Genomic DNA, 18391 nt, shown 5'->3' on the forward strand with positions numbered 1-18391 from the left:
CATCTAAAACTAATGATGTAATGTATGGGGATTAACATAAGAATAAAAAAAATTTTTTTAAATATATATACATAAAAAAAAAAGAAGGGTTTGCGTCTTTCTGTACCTCTTTTGATCTTACAGAGCTGGACCTGCACTTCTCATAAGTTCCTGTGGCATTTGATAGTTCAGCCTATACCATTACAGGCTAGTGATTGAAAGCACAGGCTTGGGGCGCCTGGGTGGCTCAGTCGGTTAAGCGTCTGCCTTCGGCTCAGGTCATGGTCCCAGGGTCCTGGGATCGAGCCCCGCATCGGGCTCCCTGCTCCCCGGGAAGCCTGCTTCTCCCTCTCCCACTCCCCTTGCTTGTGTTCCCTCTCTCGCTGTGTCTCTCTCTCAAATAAAGAAATAAAATCTTTAAAAAAAAAAAAAAGAAAGAAAGCACAGGCTTTAGGATCAGAAAACCTGGGATCCAAACTTGGTTCTACCACTTACTGACCGTGTAACCTTGAGAAAGTAACATGAACTCTCAGTCTTTAGTTTTCTCTTCTATGAAAAGGGGATAGTGATTTCTGCCTCAGAGGATTGCTGTCAGGATTAAATTAATGGAGGTACTTTTCAAACAGCCCAGTACCTAACACAATAATGGTTATTATGATCCTGTCATAATGCGGTCTGCATTCAGGTTTTATCTCTGCCCTAAAAATAAAGTCATTTCTTTCTTTTTTTTTTTTAAAGATTTCTTTTTTTTTTTAAAGATTTTATTTATTTATTTGAGAGAGAGAATGAGAGAGAGAGAGCATGAGAGGGGGGAGGGTCAGAGGGAGAAGCAGACTCCCCGCCGAGCAGGGAGTCCGATGCGTCCGATGCGGGACTCGATCCTGGGACTCGATCCTGGGACTCCAGGATCATGACCTGAGCTGAAGGCAGTCGCTTAACCAACTGAGCCACCCAGGCGCCCCAAAAGTCATTTCTTTCTTAAGTCTCCTTCTTTGTTCCCTCTTTATCAAAAGACACTGCAGAGAGTGTTATCAGGGAGAATGGTGGAAGAAGGAACTCCAAAATCCCACCCTTCCATAAAAGCAATGAAAAAACTGACAAAAACCGTTGCAATTTTTTCAGAACTCTGGAAAACAACCAAAGGCTTGCAGGAACCCAAGGAGCACTCAGACAAAAAAGAATGGCTTTGTCTCAATAAGAAGAATGAACTTAATGACATATCAACTTACCTGAGTCCCATTCCCAACTCCCCAGCTCATTGGTAACCATGAAAATAACAGCCCACATTCCTGGTACTGGAGGAAACAGAACAAACCTCTTTCACAATGAATTATTTGACCTCTCTCATGGCTTCCTGGAAGACTGGCTCAAAAACTTGTCTTTATTTTGCTTTAGTAGGAACTCACCCAATGCTAAAGCGGCTACCTGGGGGGTATTCGTTGAACACCTTCATAGGCAAATCTTGTAGTCACTGCTGCCTGAGGCAATAGATATCAGTTGGAGCAAACAATACACTAACCAAAAAGCTTTAAAGTTAAAGCTGGGGAATAAAATGTCCATAAGGACTTTGAAAAGCTCAGACATATTCCTGGGACTCTATGTGGCCATATACAGGGTTACGCACACAATGGGGAAGGACCTGAAAAAGCCCTAAACTCTCACTCTTAGCTGACCTTGATGTTCTCCACAAACAAAAGCGAGAGAAGGCAGAGTTGTAAACTGTCTAGCTGAGTGTTGAAAGTTTCCCTCAATAGGCACACAGAGCCCCTTGGCAAAGAATGGGAGATATTTTACTTCCAGGTGTTCAAACCTTATTCCAGTCAGTGCACCACCAAGGTAGAAGAACAGAGACTTCAGCAGCCAAACAAGACAACTATACAGACTCACTAAACAAACACACAATAAAAACCACAACAAGCAACAATGAAAACAAACCCTGGGAATGGGGAAGAATTTGATTTCCAGAGATGTCATATTAAAATATCCGAAATGCCCAGTTTTCAAATAGATATATAAAATATAAAAAGATACTAAAGAGTATATATACAGGGAAAAAAGCAACTGTCTGCCAGGAAACTCAATGGTTGGACTTTCTAGACAAAGACTTTAAATCTGTTCTAAACATGTTCAAATAGCAAATAGAAACCATGTCTACAAAGCAAAAAGAAAGCATAAGAACAGTGTCTCACCAAATAGAGATTACCAATAAAGAGTTAGAAATTATTAAAAAATAAAAAGTTCAAATAGAAATTCTGGAGTTGAAAACTACAGGAACTGAGATGAAAACTCACTAGAGGGGCTCAACAGCACATTCATATAGGCAGAAGAAGCAAAAGACTTAAAGAGAGGTCAATTTAGATTTTCCAGTCTAAGAACAGAAAGAAAAAAGAATGAAGACAAATGAACAGAACCTCGGAAGCCTGTGTGACATCATTAAACCTCAACACATGCCTAATAGGAGTCCCAGAAAGAAAGGAGGGAAAGAGGCAGAAATATTTGAAGAAATAATCGCCAAAAGCTTTCCACATATGATGAAAATCATTAATCTACACATCCAAGAAGCTCAACAAACTCACTGTGGTAAACTGAAGAGATCCACACCTAGACATATCGTAATCAAACTGTAAAAAGCCAAAGGTCAAGACAGTATTGAAAGCATCAAGAGAGAATCAGCTCATCACATAAAAAGGATCCTCAATAATATCAACAACTGATTTCTCATTGGAAACCATCAGAAACTATGGAGGCCAAAGGCAATGAAATGACATATTCAAAGTGCTGAAAGGAAAAAATAACTGTAAACCAAGAATTCTATATCCATCAAAACTATCCTCAAAAATGGAGAAATTAAGATATTCCCAAATAAACAAAAAAATGAGAGTTCACACTAGCAAGAAATGCTATACAGGCTCCTTCAGGTTGGAATGAAAGGACACTAGTGGTAACCGAAATCCACATGAAGAAATAAAGAGCATCAACAGAGGTAACTACCTAGATAAATATAAAAGACAGTATAAATGTGATTTTTGTTTATAGGTCTTTTTTTCTATCTCATTTAAAAGGCAACTACATAAGCCAATAATTATATGTATGATGATGTATACACAGGATATAAAGATTTGGTTTGTGACAACAGGGTATAAAGGAGGGAGAAGGAACTCTATAAGAGCCAATTTTTTATACTATTGAAATTAAATTGATATTAATATGAACTATAAATTAAGATGTTAACAGTAATCTCCAAGGCAAGCATTAAGAAAATAACTCAAAAATATAGTAAAAAAAAAATGACAAGGGAATTAAAATGGCACACCAGAAAATATCCATTAAACACAAAGAAGGCCATAATAGAAGAACTGAGGAACAAAAAAATTACCTAAGACTATAGAAAATAGAAAAATGGTAAAGTAAGTCCTTTTTACCTTAAATATAAATGGATTAAAATCTTCAATTAAAAGGTATAAATTGGAAGAAAGGATAGAAACAACATAATCTAACTTTATGCTGTCTATAAGGGACTCATTTTATTTCTTTTTTAAAGATTTTATTTATTTATTTATTTATTTATTTATTTGACAGACAGAGACACAGTGAGAGAGGGAACACAAGCAGGGGGAGAGGGAGAAGCAGGCTTCCTGCAGAGCAGGGAGCCCAATGCAGGGCTCAATCCCAGGACCCTGGGATCATGACCTGAGCTGAAGCCAGACACCCAATGACTGAGCCACCCAGGTGCCCCAAGAGACTCACTTTAGATTCAAAACTACAAATAGGTTGAAAGCAAAAGAATGGGGAAAATACCAAAACAAAGCACAAAGTAGAGACAAAATTTAAACAAAATTTTAGACACACTTGTTAATAGAGACCAAAAAAATTATATGATGATAAAAGGGCAACTTCATCAAAAAGATATAACAATTATAAACACGTATACACCTGACAACAGAGCCCCTAAATACCTGAGGCAAAACTCACAGAATTAAAGGGAGAAACAGACAACTCAATAATCAGAGATGGAGACTTTAATAACCCACTTTATTTTTTTAAAGATTTTTATTTATTTATCCATTTATTTGACAGACAGAGAGACAGCGAGAGAGGGAACACAAGCAAGAGGAGTGGGAGAGGGAGAAGCAGGCTTCCCACTGAGCAGGGAGCCCAGTGCAGGGTCATGACCTGAGCCGAAGGCAGATGCTTAATGACTGAGCCACCCAGGTGCCCCAATACCACACTTTAAATGATAGAACAACTAGACAGAAGATCAGCAAGGAAAACAAAAGACATGAACTAACATTATAAACTAACTAGATCTAACAGGCATGTATAGAACATTTCCCCCAATAACAGCAGAATACACATCAATCTGAAGAGCACATGAAACAGTCTCCAGGACAGGCTTTAAGTTAGGCCAGAAAGCAAGTCTCAATAAATTTTGAAAGACTGCAATCATACAAAGTATGCTTTCCAACCTCAATGGAATTAAATTAGAAATGAATAACAGAAGGAAATTTGGAAAAATCATAAATACGTAGAAATTAAACATGCTCTTAAATAACCACTTAGTCAAGGAATAATTCTGAAAAAAAATTAGAAAATACTTTCAGATGAATAAAAATAAAAACACAACATATCAAAGCTTTAAGGGTGCAGCTAAAGCAGGACTCAGAGGAAAATTTATAGCAGTAGATGCTTACATTTCTCCAACCAATAACCTAGCCTTTCACCTTAAGAAACTAGAAAAAGAATGTCAAACTAAATTCAAACCAAGGAGAAGAAAGGAAAATAAAGCTTGGAGCAGAAATCCATGAAATAGAGAATTCAGAAACTATAGAGAAAAGTCAATGAAAACAAAAATTCGTTCTTTGAAAAAATCAACAAACCCTTAGCTAAACAACTGACAAATATTTACTTAGTCTAAATAAGAAAATAAGAGAGAAAACAGAAATTACTGAAATCAGAAATGAAACAGAGGATATTACTATTGATTGACAGAAATGTTCTGTAATTAGATAGTGGTGATGTTTGCACAACATTATGAATATAACTGAAACCATTGAATTGCACACTATAAAATGGTGAATTTTATATCATATGAATTTTTAAAATATTATCTTAATATTATCTTAATACTACTTGTGGAAAAGACACTAAAGGCTAAAATTTAAAAAAAACTACAGAGTACAGAAACTTTTTCAAGGATCATCATTCTTTTCAGCCCTACTTTGTATCCTATAAGTTCATCCATCATATTCTCTCCCACACTATATGAAGAATCTTAATTTGGGGTAAAAAAAATTTCAGATCAAGAGGACAGAAGGAAGACCCCTTTCTTCAGTCCTTCTTCCACCGAAGGACAGACAGCCATGATACCTGTTTTTTCACCTACAACATATTCAAAAGATGGGTAGCTGTCCCATCATTAGAACTCTCCAGAAAGGCAATCTGCAAGTTGGTCCTCATTACCAATCAAGTAGAAATATTTATTGAGCACTTCCATGTGCACACCACTACTACAGATGAGTAGAGGAGGGGCCTACAAACAAGAACATCGACATGTCCTCCACATGTCTATGGATTTGCTGTAACTGTGAAGGGATCAAGAACCAATGTGAATGAGATGGTGGGGCCATCAGTCAGTGGCAGTGAGAATGGTCTGAGAAGGTCTCATTGCTGAGATGGAGAAGGAGGCTCCTGGGTTGACAGAATGGCAACCAAACTGCTAGGTTTGCTGGGAACAGATTATTGTCCAATACCTAAACTAAGTCCTACAGAATCATGCTTAGAAGGCTACAATTTTCAGGTGATATCATAAAGTTTCACTTTTTTGAGTTTGAGAATCCAGATGACATGCTAAGAAGCTTACTGATAATCACATAAGGGTTGGATAAAGCACCAAACAGAAGCCTTGCCCAGCACCAATAATAATGCAGTCACACACCACAATGAATAAACATACACATATGTAACCCAAATCCTCTTCTACCTCCCACAAAGTCAGTGTGTGCTCAAGAGGTTCCTATGAGGATATGAGGAAATCTGGGCCATATTTTACTAAATAACTATCCCCAAAAGACCCCTTAGAAGATCCATTTACTCTTTTAATCAATTAGGATAGCATTTTGTTTTCCTAGAGTTTTTTATAGCGCTCTTAGGGGAAGAAGCATTATTCACGTAGTACAAGAGTGACCCAGAGCAGCCTATAAAACCCATGGCCATGGAAAAACCATTAACTGGCCACAATATCCCTTCCAAGTAAGCTCAGATGTGACCTCAGGCTACTTCTCAATTGGCTCTCAAGCATCACCACCCCTAAATCAGGATTGGAATTATAAAATGAGATCCATTTGCTGTCCTGGAAGAGAATGTAGCCAGCAGACTTGTAGGAAAGCCCCTTCTTTAAGCCCTTAAGTTATTTTTAAACTTTTGGCACTTGGATGATTTTAAGCTTTTGTGAACACAAGCCTCCTGGCATAAAGACCAACTCCAAGTATTTTAAGTTTACTGGACCTGGCATTACTTGGGACAGTTCTGCCAATATTCCTAAGGTTGGTAGACAACAGATATAAATGTATCAGGTGTGTCATAAGCATAACATTTCAATAACTTCTCAAAATCCACATCATGGACTGTTATTTCTTTTTTTTTTTTTTTTTAAGATTTTATTTATTTGACAGAGAGAGACACAGTGAGAGAGGGAACACAAGCAGGGGAAGTGAGAAAGGGAGAAGCAGGCTTCCCGCCGAGCAGGGAGCCCGATGCGGGGCTCGATCCCAGGACTCTGGGATCATGACCTGAGCTGAAGGTAGACGCTTAACGACTGAGCCACCCAGGCGCCCCATGGACTGTTATTTCTTAAGAGAAATAAGTGACATTGGGAGAGGGAATGGCCACATGGGGTGGGGTTGGGGAACAGGTAGAGGGGACAAAAGGTCAGAAGAGCGGAAGGGACTGATCTGCCAAAAACCAAAGGCTAGGCAATGAGGGAAAAGGAGAGAGCGCTACATTCATCAATCAGGGCTTTCCTGCACCTACTTTGGATGCTTGTAGGCCATGAGGCACCTCTCATACTTTCCCACCATGCTCCAGGCCATGACCAGGCCATCAGTACTTCCTGAGAGGAGATGCCACTGGTCAAAGCACAGACACTTCACGGCTCCCTCGTGGCCACTGAGAGTCTGCAAGAGAAAATGGCTCTGTTTTCACCCCATCTTCAACACAGATTGTGAGTCCTCCAAGGACTCCGAAGCTGGAGGCTTCTTTAGATGAACTGCAAAGCCGCACTCTGCCAACCCATGACTACCACTCACTTGGTATTTACCTGAGCCGACTTTACTTTTGTTCTAAGAAGGCCAGTGGTGTTCATGCCACCCTCTCTCCAGAGCTCTCTCCCTCTCTCTCCCCAGTGAAGGAAGAATGTGGTCAGGGGGAGGACTTGCTCCTGGTGGGTCTGTGGCTGGGGCACGCCTCATCTTCCTGGAGCACAGGGAGGGCCAGAATTCACCATCCTCTGCTGCCACAAGGCGTAGGGGCAGGCATTCCATCCCCAGCTCCTTGCCAAGACCAGAGGACACCTGGGCCATCACTGCACCTTTAACTGCTGGTCAGACCATGGTGACTAGATTGATGGGAAACAATCCACCAGCCAGGCCAGCAGCTTCTCACTTTGTCCCCATGCTCCTGGCACAAATGTATCTCACCACTGCCCACTAGGGCCAGGGGGTTTCAAATCCAGCAACATTTTTTCATGTGAACATTCAATCACTTTCAAGACAGAGGATGTTCTGTTTTCATCAGAGAGTTAAGTAGAAAAACCACTGTGACTTTTTCCATTCCCTTATCCCAGGCAAGAGTCAGGGTAAAATATTCTGGAAAAGGAAAAGTCACTTTACTTCTGCAGCTGTTAAAAGACCCTGAGCCCATATATCATGCTGAGTCAGAATGTAGCCTTCTACCACCACCTCCTCAAGATCCCCCAACAGCCCACCACCCTCTCACCTTTACCAACTGGGCCATGACAATGTGCCACACTTTGACTAACCCCCGCTCACAGCTGCTCACGATGTAGGTGTCATTGATCCTGGTGGCCAAGATGGGGTCTTTGTGTTTAAATGTCTTCAGACACTTCCCTGTCTCTACATCCCACTCTGAAAGGGAGGGGGGAAGAGAAGAGGCGTGAAGGCAAGTAACTGGAGTTCTATACTCCATCACAGAAGCCAAGCCCATCAAGTCAGACCCTAGAAGGCCGTCACTGGCCCAGCACCCCTGGAGGCTTGCCAACAGCTCTGAGCTCCTGACCATGGGTCCCTGGGAGAGCCACCAACTATAGACCTTGGCTCTAACCCTAGAACTTGGTGTTGGGGTCCAAGTGCTAGCCAGCTCATCTCTAATAAGCTTCCTTCTTGAGCCTGCAAAATACTTGCTCTTGAGTGGATTTCAAGAAAATCATAGCATGTGTTCCATGGCCTCATTCTTTCCAGACACTATTCTCCTGACTCACCCCTTCTATCTCCAAAAGAAACAAAAGCTGTCTATCCTTATTTACATTTTAAAATATCTCTGAATCTGACTTTTGGATTTTACTAACTGACAGATTGCCAGAGCTGGGGGCAGGCTTAATGCTGCTTCCACATAGATGATGCTAGGGCAACTGCCTAGCACACTGTAAGGGTTGGGAAGATATGAACGTAGGTGGATAGGTGGGAGCACAGAGCTTAAAGGAGAAAACTGAAAGGAGGCACCACAAATTCGGGGATGAGACCATTAAAGTCAGCCTCGTCGGCCCCAAAGTACCTCTCAGGCAACAGAATGTATAACCTAAGACAAAATAATAACCACACCTGATACTTACATATAGCACGCACAATGAGCCGGACACCATCGAGAGTGCTTGACATATATTAACTCATCTTCACAAGACAGTTGCTATCATTATTCCCCACTACACAGATGAGGAAACAGGGATAGAGAAGTCCAGTAACCTGCTCAAGATCACGCAGATGGTAAGCAGATTGAGCCGGGATTCGAACCCAGGGAGTCTGGATCCAGAAGCCATGCTCTTAACCACATACACTAGATTAACCCTAACTATGTAAGTATGCTTTTCTTCATGTATTTTTTATACATACATTGGCCCTTTAATCTGATTAGAAAGGAGGAAGCTGAGGGGCACCTGGCTGGCTCAGTAGGTAGAGCGTCTGACTTCCGCTCAGGCAGTGGTCTCAGGGTCCTGGGATCGAGCCCCATGTTGGGCTCCCTGCTCAATGGGGAGTCTGCTTGTCCCTCTTTGTCTGCCTCTCCCCCTGCTTGTGTCCTCTCTGTCTCTCTCTCAAATAAATGAATAAAATCTTAAAAAAAAAAAATTTAACAAGTTGGGGGTTACATTTCAGGTCTCTTAACTGTCTCTTCTTCCTTCTATTGGTAATCGAGGCAGGTGGGAGGCGCCCAGGGGAAGCAAGCAGGCTGGGGGCTGGGGCTAGGTTTTGGGTAAAGAGAGAGATCTTTTGAAATTTTTTTCGTCGTGTATTTTGTGAATTAATTTTGACCTTTTAAATATTGCTTTAAAATGTGTATCTTGAGAGGCGCCCAGGTGGCTCAGTCAGTTAAGCGTCTGCCTTCAGCTCAGGTCATGATCCCATGGTCCTGGGATGGAGCTCCCCCATCCGGCTCCCTGCTCAGCGGGGAGCCCACTTCTCCATCTGCCCCTCTCCCCACTCATGCTCTCTCTCTCAAATAAATAAATAAAATCTTTAAAAAATATATATGTATCTTGATTACTAGGAGTTTTGGGTGCCCCATTAAGTTTTACACCTGAGGTGAGAGCCTACCTCCCCTTGCCCTAGCTCTTGTCCTGCCGTTGGCCCTGCAAGACTCTCTCAAGTTTGGAGGCCTTGTCTGGGCTTCCAGCTCCAAACCCTCATCCTTTCCTCCTTTCTGCTCTCCTCCTCAAAGCAGTCATGGCAAAGAGACTTTCAGTCAGGTCAGAGAGGGCAAAGAAGTAGGGAGCAAGGTTTCTTAAGCAGGTCTGAGGATTTGCATATGGAACAACACTCCATTCTTGCTTTCCCTCACCTTTTTCCTCCACCTACCCCTAACATGCTGTGGTGCCCTGGGTCCCTTGCTTCTCTTATCTTTTGACTCTCTCCTCATGCTTTGCAGGGGAAATCTCATCCACACCTGGAGCTTCCACCTTTCATTATAATTGATAACCACCAAATTGATGTATCTGGAGCCCCAGACCTGTTATATGGTAAACTCACATGTAAACTCACACCTGCATCTGCCTCCTGCAATCTTCCCCTGGCTGTCCTCAGGAATCCCATACCCGATGTATTAGCTTTTTATTGCCACTGTAACAAATTGCCACACAAATATCTTATCTGGCATGAGCACCTCACAAGGCTAAAATCAAGGTGTCAGCAGAGTTGTGTTCCTTTATGGAGATTCTGGGGCTGGAGGGATCCATTTCCTTGCCTCTTCCACCTTCTAAGGGCCACCCATGTTCCTTGGCTCATGACCCCCTTCCTCCACCTTCAAAGCCAGCAACGTTGCATATTTCTGACCATTCTTCCACAGTCACATCTCCTTTAGATCACAGACAAGAAAATTTCTGTTTTTAAGGATCTATGTGATTACCCATAGGCCCACACTGATAACCCAGGATAATCTCTCCATTTTAAGGTCCCCAACTTAATCACATCTGCAAAGTCCCTTTTGCCACGCAAGGTAACATGGTCACGGGTTCCAGGGATTAGGACATGAACATGTTTGACTGGCCATTATTCTGCCTACCACACTCAGCATGTCCAGCATTGAAGCCATCACCTCTTCCTTCGTTCCTCACCCTACCTTATTCTTCCCCTTGGTCCTTACTTCCAATAATGGCACTTCCACACATCCAGTGGCCTGAGTTTAAGAGTCTGGCCTCATTATCTGCCCTTCTATCTTTCTCACATTTCACATCCACCTAGCAGTGAAGTCCTGCCAATTGTCCCTATGGAAATCTCCCTTCAGTCTGTGCCACGTCATGTAAACTCTTATCTACCTGACTTTCTTCAGGTTTGCCTGTTCTCGGATATTCTGAAGACACCTCAGCAGTTTTCTAGACTGAGTAGTGTCTTCACCTGTTTCCTGTCTCCACAGAGTTTCCCAACTCCAAATCCTCCTTCCACACTATCGCTAGAGTTATCTTTGTCAGATACACATTTCATCATGCCAGTCCGCAGTTCAAAGTACATTTATAGCCTCCTGCATTCTATAGGATAAAGTTCAATTTCCTACCACGATGCAGAAGGCCCTTGGTAATCTGGCCCCAAACAAACTAACCAGCCTTATGTCCAACACCACAGGCTGCAGTCCAGCCATACCCAAGCAAGGGGAAATTCCCTAAAGACACCATTTTCTTCAACCTTCTGTGAATTTGCCTGTGCTGTGCTTCTACTTATAATGTCCTACATTCTCCCTCTGCTTGTAGAACTACTCATCCTCAAGAACACACTCAAACAGCACCCTGTCTGTGGTACTTTCCCTGTTACTCTTGTTTCCCTGGTCCCCTGGAATTCCACATGTGGGATGCTTGGGTGGCTCAGTCAGTTAAGTGTCTGACTTTGGCTCAGGTCATGATATCAGGGTCCTGGGATTGAGCCCCTGTCAGGGTCCACACTCAGCAGGGAGTCTGCTTGTCCCTCTCCCTCTCTCCCTGCCCCTCCCCCTGCTCATGCTTTCTCTCTCTCTAATAAACTAAAATCTTAAAAAAAAAAAAAAAAAAAAAGAATTCCACATGTCGGGTAGGAGCACATGATTTAGAGTCAGACAGCCCTGGGTTTAAATCCCCACTCCACCACTCAGCTGTTCTGATTTGGGGCAAGGTGTTTTTCTCTCTCAGTTTTGGATTTCTCATCTGCATCCACACCATAGGCTTCTTGTGAGGGTTAAATTAATAAATAATATGTGTAAGGTACCTACGTCAGTCACAAAAGTAGTACTCAATAAATGGCAGCCATTATTATTCATATATTTATTATATCCTCCATTATATATTTATGTATCTATCTCCATTAAAAGATTATGAGCCTCTTGAGGAGATAAAAAGCCATATTGAAAGGGCCATCTCATATCTGTTTTTTTCCTTAGCACCTAGCACAGTGTCTAGCGTATTGTAGGTATTCCACAAATAACTGTTACCTGAATGGATCAATAGATATATGGATGGATGGATGGATGGATGGATGGATGAAAGAATGTCTTCCTACAGAAATAAGCAAAACAGTATTTTGACAATTCATGGATTTGGGAAACTTCTGAGAAAGTTTAATGCATTTCTTTCTCACCTTTCACCTGGCAATCTCTTGCTCCAGATACGAGCCTGTTCTTATATAAATCCATGCAAGTGACTGTCCCCTGGTGGCCATTGAAGATTCGTATACAAGCCCCACTTTTCAGATCCCAGGATCTGCAGGAATCAGGCCAAAAAAAAATGTTTTTGAGATTTTTCTGAGGACCCAAAGGGATCATACTCTATACAACTTCCCTTAGATCAACAGGTTGTTGAAAGGCGGCAAAGTTTCATGGTCAAGCTTAGAGTCAGAGGCCTGGATTTGAATCCCAGTTGCAGTGCCTATTAGGTGCAACTTTGGGGAAGTTACTTAATTTCTGTGTAAGCTTCATTTCCTCAATGGTAGAATAGAAATGATAACAATGATAGTTACACCTCATAGGGTTTTTGTAAAGAATTAAATACACAAATGCAATGACCGTCAACCAGGAGTGATTTCCACCCCTAGGGGACATTCGGCAATGTCTGGAGACATTTTTGGTTGTCTCAAGTGGGGAGAGAGATGCTACTGGTCTCTAGTGTGTAGAGTCCCAGGATACTGCTAAACATCCTCCAACGCACAGGACACCCTTCACACAAAGTACTTTACAGTCCCAAATTGAGAAACCCTGCATTAATTCATGTAACCCTGGAACGATGTTCAACATGTAGAAAATGCTTAATAAATGTTGGTTGGTATTGGGTGGAAGTTTCTAGAATCACCACCAGGCTTAAAATCCATGGCACTAATTCAATGATAAAGCTGATCTTCAAACAAGAACAACAGAACCATTTACTTCAGTCACTTAGATCCAAAATATTTTATGTGTATTTCTAAGACATATCTAAGAAATACATGGGAACATGTATGAGTCACACCATTTTTTAATAAGCAAATTTGCCAGAGGTCTCTCAACTATCACTGATACAGACTTCCACTTCAGCCAGTTTGCTTTTGTGATGGGACAAAGTGTAATATTAAAATAGTGGGTATCTAAGATAGATAGATAGAGCCAGGCGGCCTGAGGTACAATCGCAGGTCCATCACTTACTAGCTGTATGATCTTGGATAAGTTAATGAACCACTCTGTATCCCAGTTTCCTCATGTGTAATTTGGGGATAATAATGGTAGTTACCTCATAGAGTTATTATGAGACTTGGTACATAATAAATGATTAATAAATGTGTCTTTTGTTTTTCTTTGAATGTGCTATGCTTTTCCTTCTAATATTCCCAAAGGTCCTGTGGCCTTAGCTGTTTTTCAGAGCCTACTATGAACCCACAGTTCATTTAAAGATATCCCAGTGATCTGGGAAAAAGCATGCTTTGAATTTCTGTTTCTAGCAACACGGCCGACCATGTGATCAGGTTGTTTTTCTTAAGTTATGTAGAAAAGATATTTGATAAACACTTTTAGAAAAATAGGAACAGGGATGCCTGGCCGGCTATGTCAGAAGAGCATGAGACTCTTGATCTTAAGGTCGAGAGTTCAAGCCCCGCATTGGGTGTAGAGATTAGTTAAATAAATAAATAAGCTTTTTAAAAAAAGAAAAAGAAAAATAGGAATAGAAGGAACTTCCTTGATTTCACAAACTTATAAACAAAAAGTCAGAACAGCAAGCATTATACTTAGTGAAAAAAATATATATATACTCCCTTCAAAAAGGATAACAAGATGCCTGCTCTCACTACTTCTGCTTAACTGGAAGGCCTAGGCAAAGTCAGAAAGAAAGAAAAAGAAAAAGTAGTATATAAGCATTAGAAAAGAAGATAACTATTATCATTATTTCCGGTTGAAAGATCATCTACATAGAAAAACCTAATCAGCACACATACTTTTAAAACTGATAAGAGAAGTTAGCAAGGTTGCTAAATACAAGAACAATCTATAAAAATCAGTACCATTTCTCTATACCAGCAATAATCAATTTAAAAATATAAATAAAGATAAGATACTGGGCGCCTGGGTGGCTCAGTTGGTTAAGTGTCTGCCTTCGGCTCAGGTCATGATCTCAGGGTCCTGGGATCGAGTCCCGAATTGGGGGAGTCTGCTTCCCCGTCCTCCTCTGCCCCTCCCCCCTACTCATTCTCTCTCTCAAATAAATAAATAAAATCTTTAAAAATAAAAAAAGTTTAAATTTTAAAAAATTTTTTAAAAAGATAACTTCGGGAGAATAACTTCACGACTTTACCAAAGGGAGGGATTTCTTAAACGTGTTATTTCCATGAAGTCAACTGACTTAAAGTTAAGGATTTCTGTTCATCAAAAGACACCACAGTCGGGTGCCTGGGTGGCTCAGTCGTTAAGCGTCTGTCTTCGGCTCAGTTCATGATCCCGGGGTCCTGGGATCGGGCCCCGCACCGGGCTCCCTGCTCGGCGGGAAGCCTGCTTCTCCCTCTCCCACTTCCCCTGCTTGTGTTCCCTCTCTTGCTGTCTCTCTCTCTCTGTCAAATAAATAAATAAATAAATTTTAAAAAAAGACACCACAGTGAAAAGAGGAGTCTTAAATTGGAAGAAGAAATTTGCAACACAAAAATAAACAAAGAATTAGTATCCAAAAAGTATAAACAACTCTGACAAATCAATAAGGATAAATAAATTAACAGAAAAATAGGCCAAACCACAACAAAAACTGAACAGGAATTTCATAGAAGAAGCACAAATGGGTCTAAAACATATTGTGATGGTTAATTTTATGTGTCAACTTGGAGGGTGGTTTGGGACAAGATCAACATTTAAACCAATGGGCATCGATTGACAGATGAATGGATAAAGAAGATGTGGTGTATATATATATATATATATATATATATATATATATATATATATACAACGGAATATTATGCAGCCATCAAAAGGAATAAAATCTTGCCATTTGCCACGACATGGATGGAACTGGAGGGTGTTATGCTGAGCGAAATAAGTCAATCAGAGAAAGACATGTATCATATGACCTCACTGATATGAGGAATTCTTAATCTCAGGAAACAAACTGAGGGTTGCTGGAGTGGGGGGTGGGGTGGGAGGGATGGGGTGACTGGGTGATAGACACTGGGGAGGGTATGTGCTCTGGTAAGCGCTGTGAATTGTGCAAGACTGTTGAGTCCCAGATCTGTACCTCTGAAACAAATAATGCAATATATGTTAAGAGAAAAAAAAAAGAAGAAGGTAGCAGGAGGGGAAGAATGAAGGGGGGGAAATCGGAGGGGGAGACGAACCATGAGAGACGATGGACTCTGAAAAACAAACTGAGGGTTCTAGAGGGGAAGGGGGTGGGAGGATGGGTTAGCCTGGTGATGGGTATTAAAGAGGGCACGTTCTGCATGGAGGACTGGGTGTTACATGCAAATAATGAATCATGGAACACTACATCAAAAACTAATGATGTAATGTATGGTGATTAACATAACATAATAAAAAAATAAACCAATGGGCATCGAGTAAAGCAGATTGCCCTTCATAATGTGGATGGGCCTCATCCAATCAACTGAAGTCCTAAATAGAACAAAAAGACCAACCTCTCCAGCAAATCACCTGCAGACTTATATCTACCTCCAGCTCTCCTAGGTCTCCAGCCTGCTGGCCCATACTGCAGATTTGAAACTTTTCCAGTCTCCATCATCATGTGAGCCAATTCATTATAATAGATCTCTTTCTATATATATATACACACATCTCACTGGTTCTGTTTCTCTGGAAACCTTAATACACACATATGAGAATATGCTCAATCTCATTAGTAATCAAAGAAGTAAAAATTAAAACCACAATAAGGATTTATTTAATACCCATCAGATTGGCACTTAATATTGTCAGTCTTAAAGATTTACTAATAAGTATTGGTGGGGATTTATAAAAGGGATCTTCTCATACCCTGCTTATGAGAGTGTAACTTAATACAACTTTAAAAAAACAATTTGGGGGGGGCACCTGGGTGGCTCAGTTGGTTAGGCGACTGCCTTCGGCTCAGGTCATGATCCTGGAGTCCCGGGATCGAGTCCCACATCGGGCTCCCTGCTCAGCAGGGAGTCTGCTTCTCCCTCTGACCCTCCCCCGTCTCATGCTCTCTCTATCTCATTCTCTCTCTCTCTCTCAAATAAATAAATAAAATCTTTAAAAAAAAAAAACAATTTAGGGGCGCCTGGGTGGCTCAGTCATTAAGCATCTGCCTTCGGCTCAGGTCATGATCCCAGGGTCCTGGGATCGAGTCCCACATCGGGCTCCCTGCTCGGCAGGAAGCCTGCTTCTCCCTCTCCCACTCCCCCTGCTTGTGTTCCTGCTCTCGCTGTCTCTCTCTCTGTCAAATAAATAAATAAAATCTTTAAAAAAAAAAAAACAATTTAGTACTCCTACCTGGAAATTTCACTACAAAGAATAAACCTTAAGAAAAACTCATGCACCATGGCTAACAATACCGCATCATACATTTGAAAGTTGCTAAGAGAGTAGGTCTGAAAAGGTCTCATCACAAGAAAAAAATATGTAACTATGAGTAGTGATGGATATAAGTAATCTTACTGTGGTAATCATTTTCCAATATATACATATATCAAATCATTATATCATATACCTAAAACTAATATGTTGTATGTCAATTATATCTTAGTAAAAAAAATTTTTTTTTACTAATTTTCTAAGTAATCTCTACAGCCAACATGGGGCTTGAACTCACAACTCCAAGATCAAGAGTCTCATGCTCTACCACTGAGCTAGCCAGGTGCCCCAGAAAAAATTTTTTTAAAAACTCATGCACATAGGTACCAGGAGACACATCCAAGAACATCTGGAGCAGAAGATGTTTATTCTTTGAAAGAATAAAAAACTGGAAATAATGCAACCATCCGTCAACAAAAGATGAAATGAGTTATAATATAGTCACCCAATAAAAGACTATGTCTCAATGAAAATAAATTAATTACTGCTACCTACATCTTATGCATAAATCTCAAAATCATGGTTCAGTGCAAGAATCAAGTACAGATGAATTTTTTAAATGCAACTCTATTTACATTAAGTTTAAAAATAGACAAAAGCTATCAATATATTTAGAGATCTATAAATAGGCAGCAAAACTATAAAGAAATACAAGGGAATAATTAGTATAAAATTTAGGATAACATTACCTCTGCTTGGGAGGGAGAAAGAAGGGGATTTGGGGAATGGTAACAATCTATTTCTTGGCCTGAGTAATAGTACATCGCTGTTTATTATATTGTTTAAAAATATGTGTGTATGTATATATACATTTTTAAACACTATTTTGCTTCTATACCACATTTCATACCCATAGACAACCACTTTTCCCTGAGGAATCTATAAAAAGAAATATAAATTATGCCACCATCTAAGAGTGCTAAAAAAGATACTTTCTGATTCACAGCCTTCATCTAGAAAACAGATCTGATAATCATTATAAATCAGTCTCATTCAAAGTTTAAACAATATACATTATTGGTTTTTTACCTTGCCAAATAAAGAAAAAAATGTTACGGGTTATTCAAGAAGTCAGTATCATTTAGGATAACTTTTCAATAAATACTAAAAGGAAAAAGCATGCATGCTTCTTGCACAAGCTGACTTTAGGCCTTGGGTGGGGTGGACCGCAACTCCCTTGGACGATTTACCTGATACTCAGGTCATAACTCCCGCTCAGTAGAAAGTTCTCCTCCTCACACAAGAAGAGGGCGCGGACACTCCCAGCATGACCTCGGAACGCAATGGGTAACTCCTTTACTTGTATGACATCTAGAAGCTGGATCTTCCGGTTGGATGACACTGCAACCAAATCTCCCCCAGAATAGTGAATGACTCTGTTTCGATCCCACCTGAGTTGCCGGGGGGAAAAGATGATCCATGAAAGAAGAGTTAGTGTCCTTCCAGAACTCTCTTAATATGATGGCTGTCACCTGCAGCAATGGTATATGGGAAGCAGATGGCACATTCCTGGTGGACCCCTACCTTACACCATACCAAAAAGTCATTTCAGGTTAAAACCTAAAGACAACAGGCAAAACTATGAAAGAAAGAAAGAAAGGAAAGAAAGAAAGAAAGAAAGAAAGAAAGGAAGGAAGGAAGGAAGGAAGGAAGGAAGGAAGAAAGAAAG

The 18391-nt window shown here is 40.7% G+C and overlaps 1 protein-coding gene across 2 annotated transcripts in view; it reads right to left on the reverse strand.

Annotated features, from left to right (window-relative positions):
* The window catches only part of CDRT1 (CMT1A duplicated region transcript 1), a 37504-nt gene that overhangs the window by 9997 nt on the left and 9116 nt on the right, over positions 1-18391 (reverse strand). For both annotated transcript variants that reach the window (XM_021694666.1, XM_021694665.1), the window contains exons 7-10: positions 17913-18113; positions 12303-12424; positions 7972-8120; positions 7009-7151 (exon numbers count right to left, since the gene is read on the reverse strand). In XM_021694666.1, the coding sequence (XP_021550341.1) occupies positions 7009-7151; positions 7972-8120; positions 12303-12424; positions 17913-18113 (615 nt within the window). The remainder of the gene's footprint in view (positions 1-7008; positions 7152-7971; positions 8121-12302; positions 12425-17912; positions 18114-18391) is intronic.

Source organism: Neomonachus schauinslandi, chromosome 15 (assembly GCF_002201575.2).
Source record: "Neomonachus schauinslandi chromosome 15, ASM220157v2, whole genome shotgun sequence".
Taxonomy (NCBI): domain Eukaryota; kingdom Metazoa; phylum Chordata; class Mammalia; order Carnivora; family Phocidae; genus Neomonachus; species Neomonachus schauinslandi.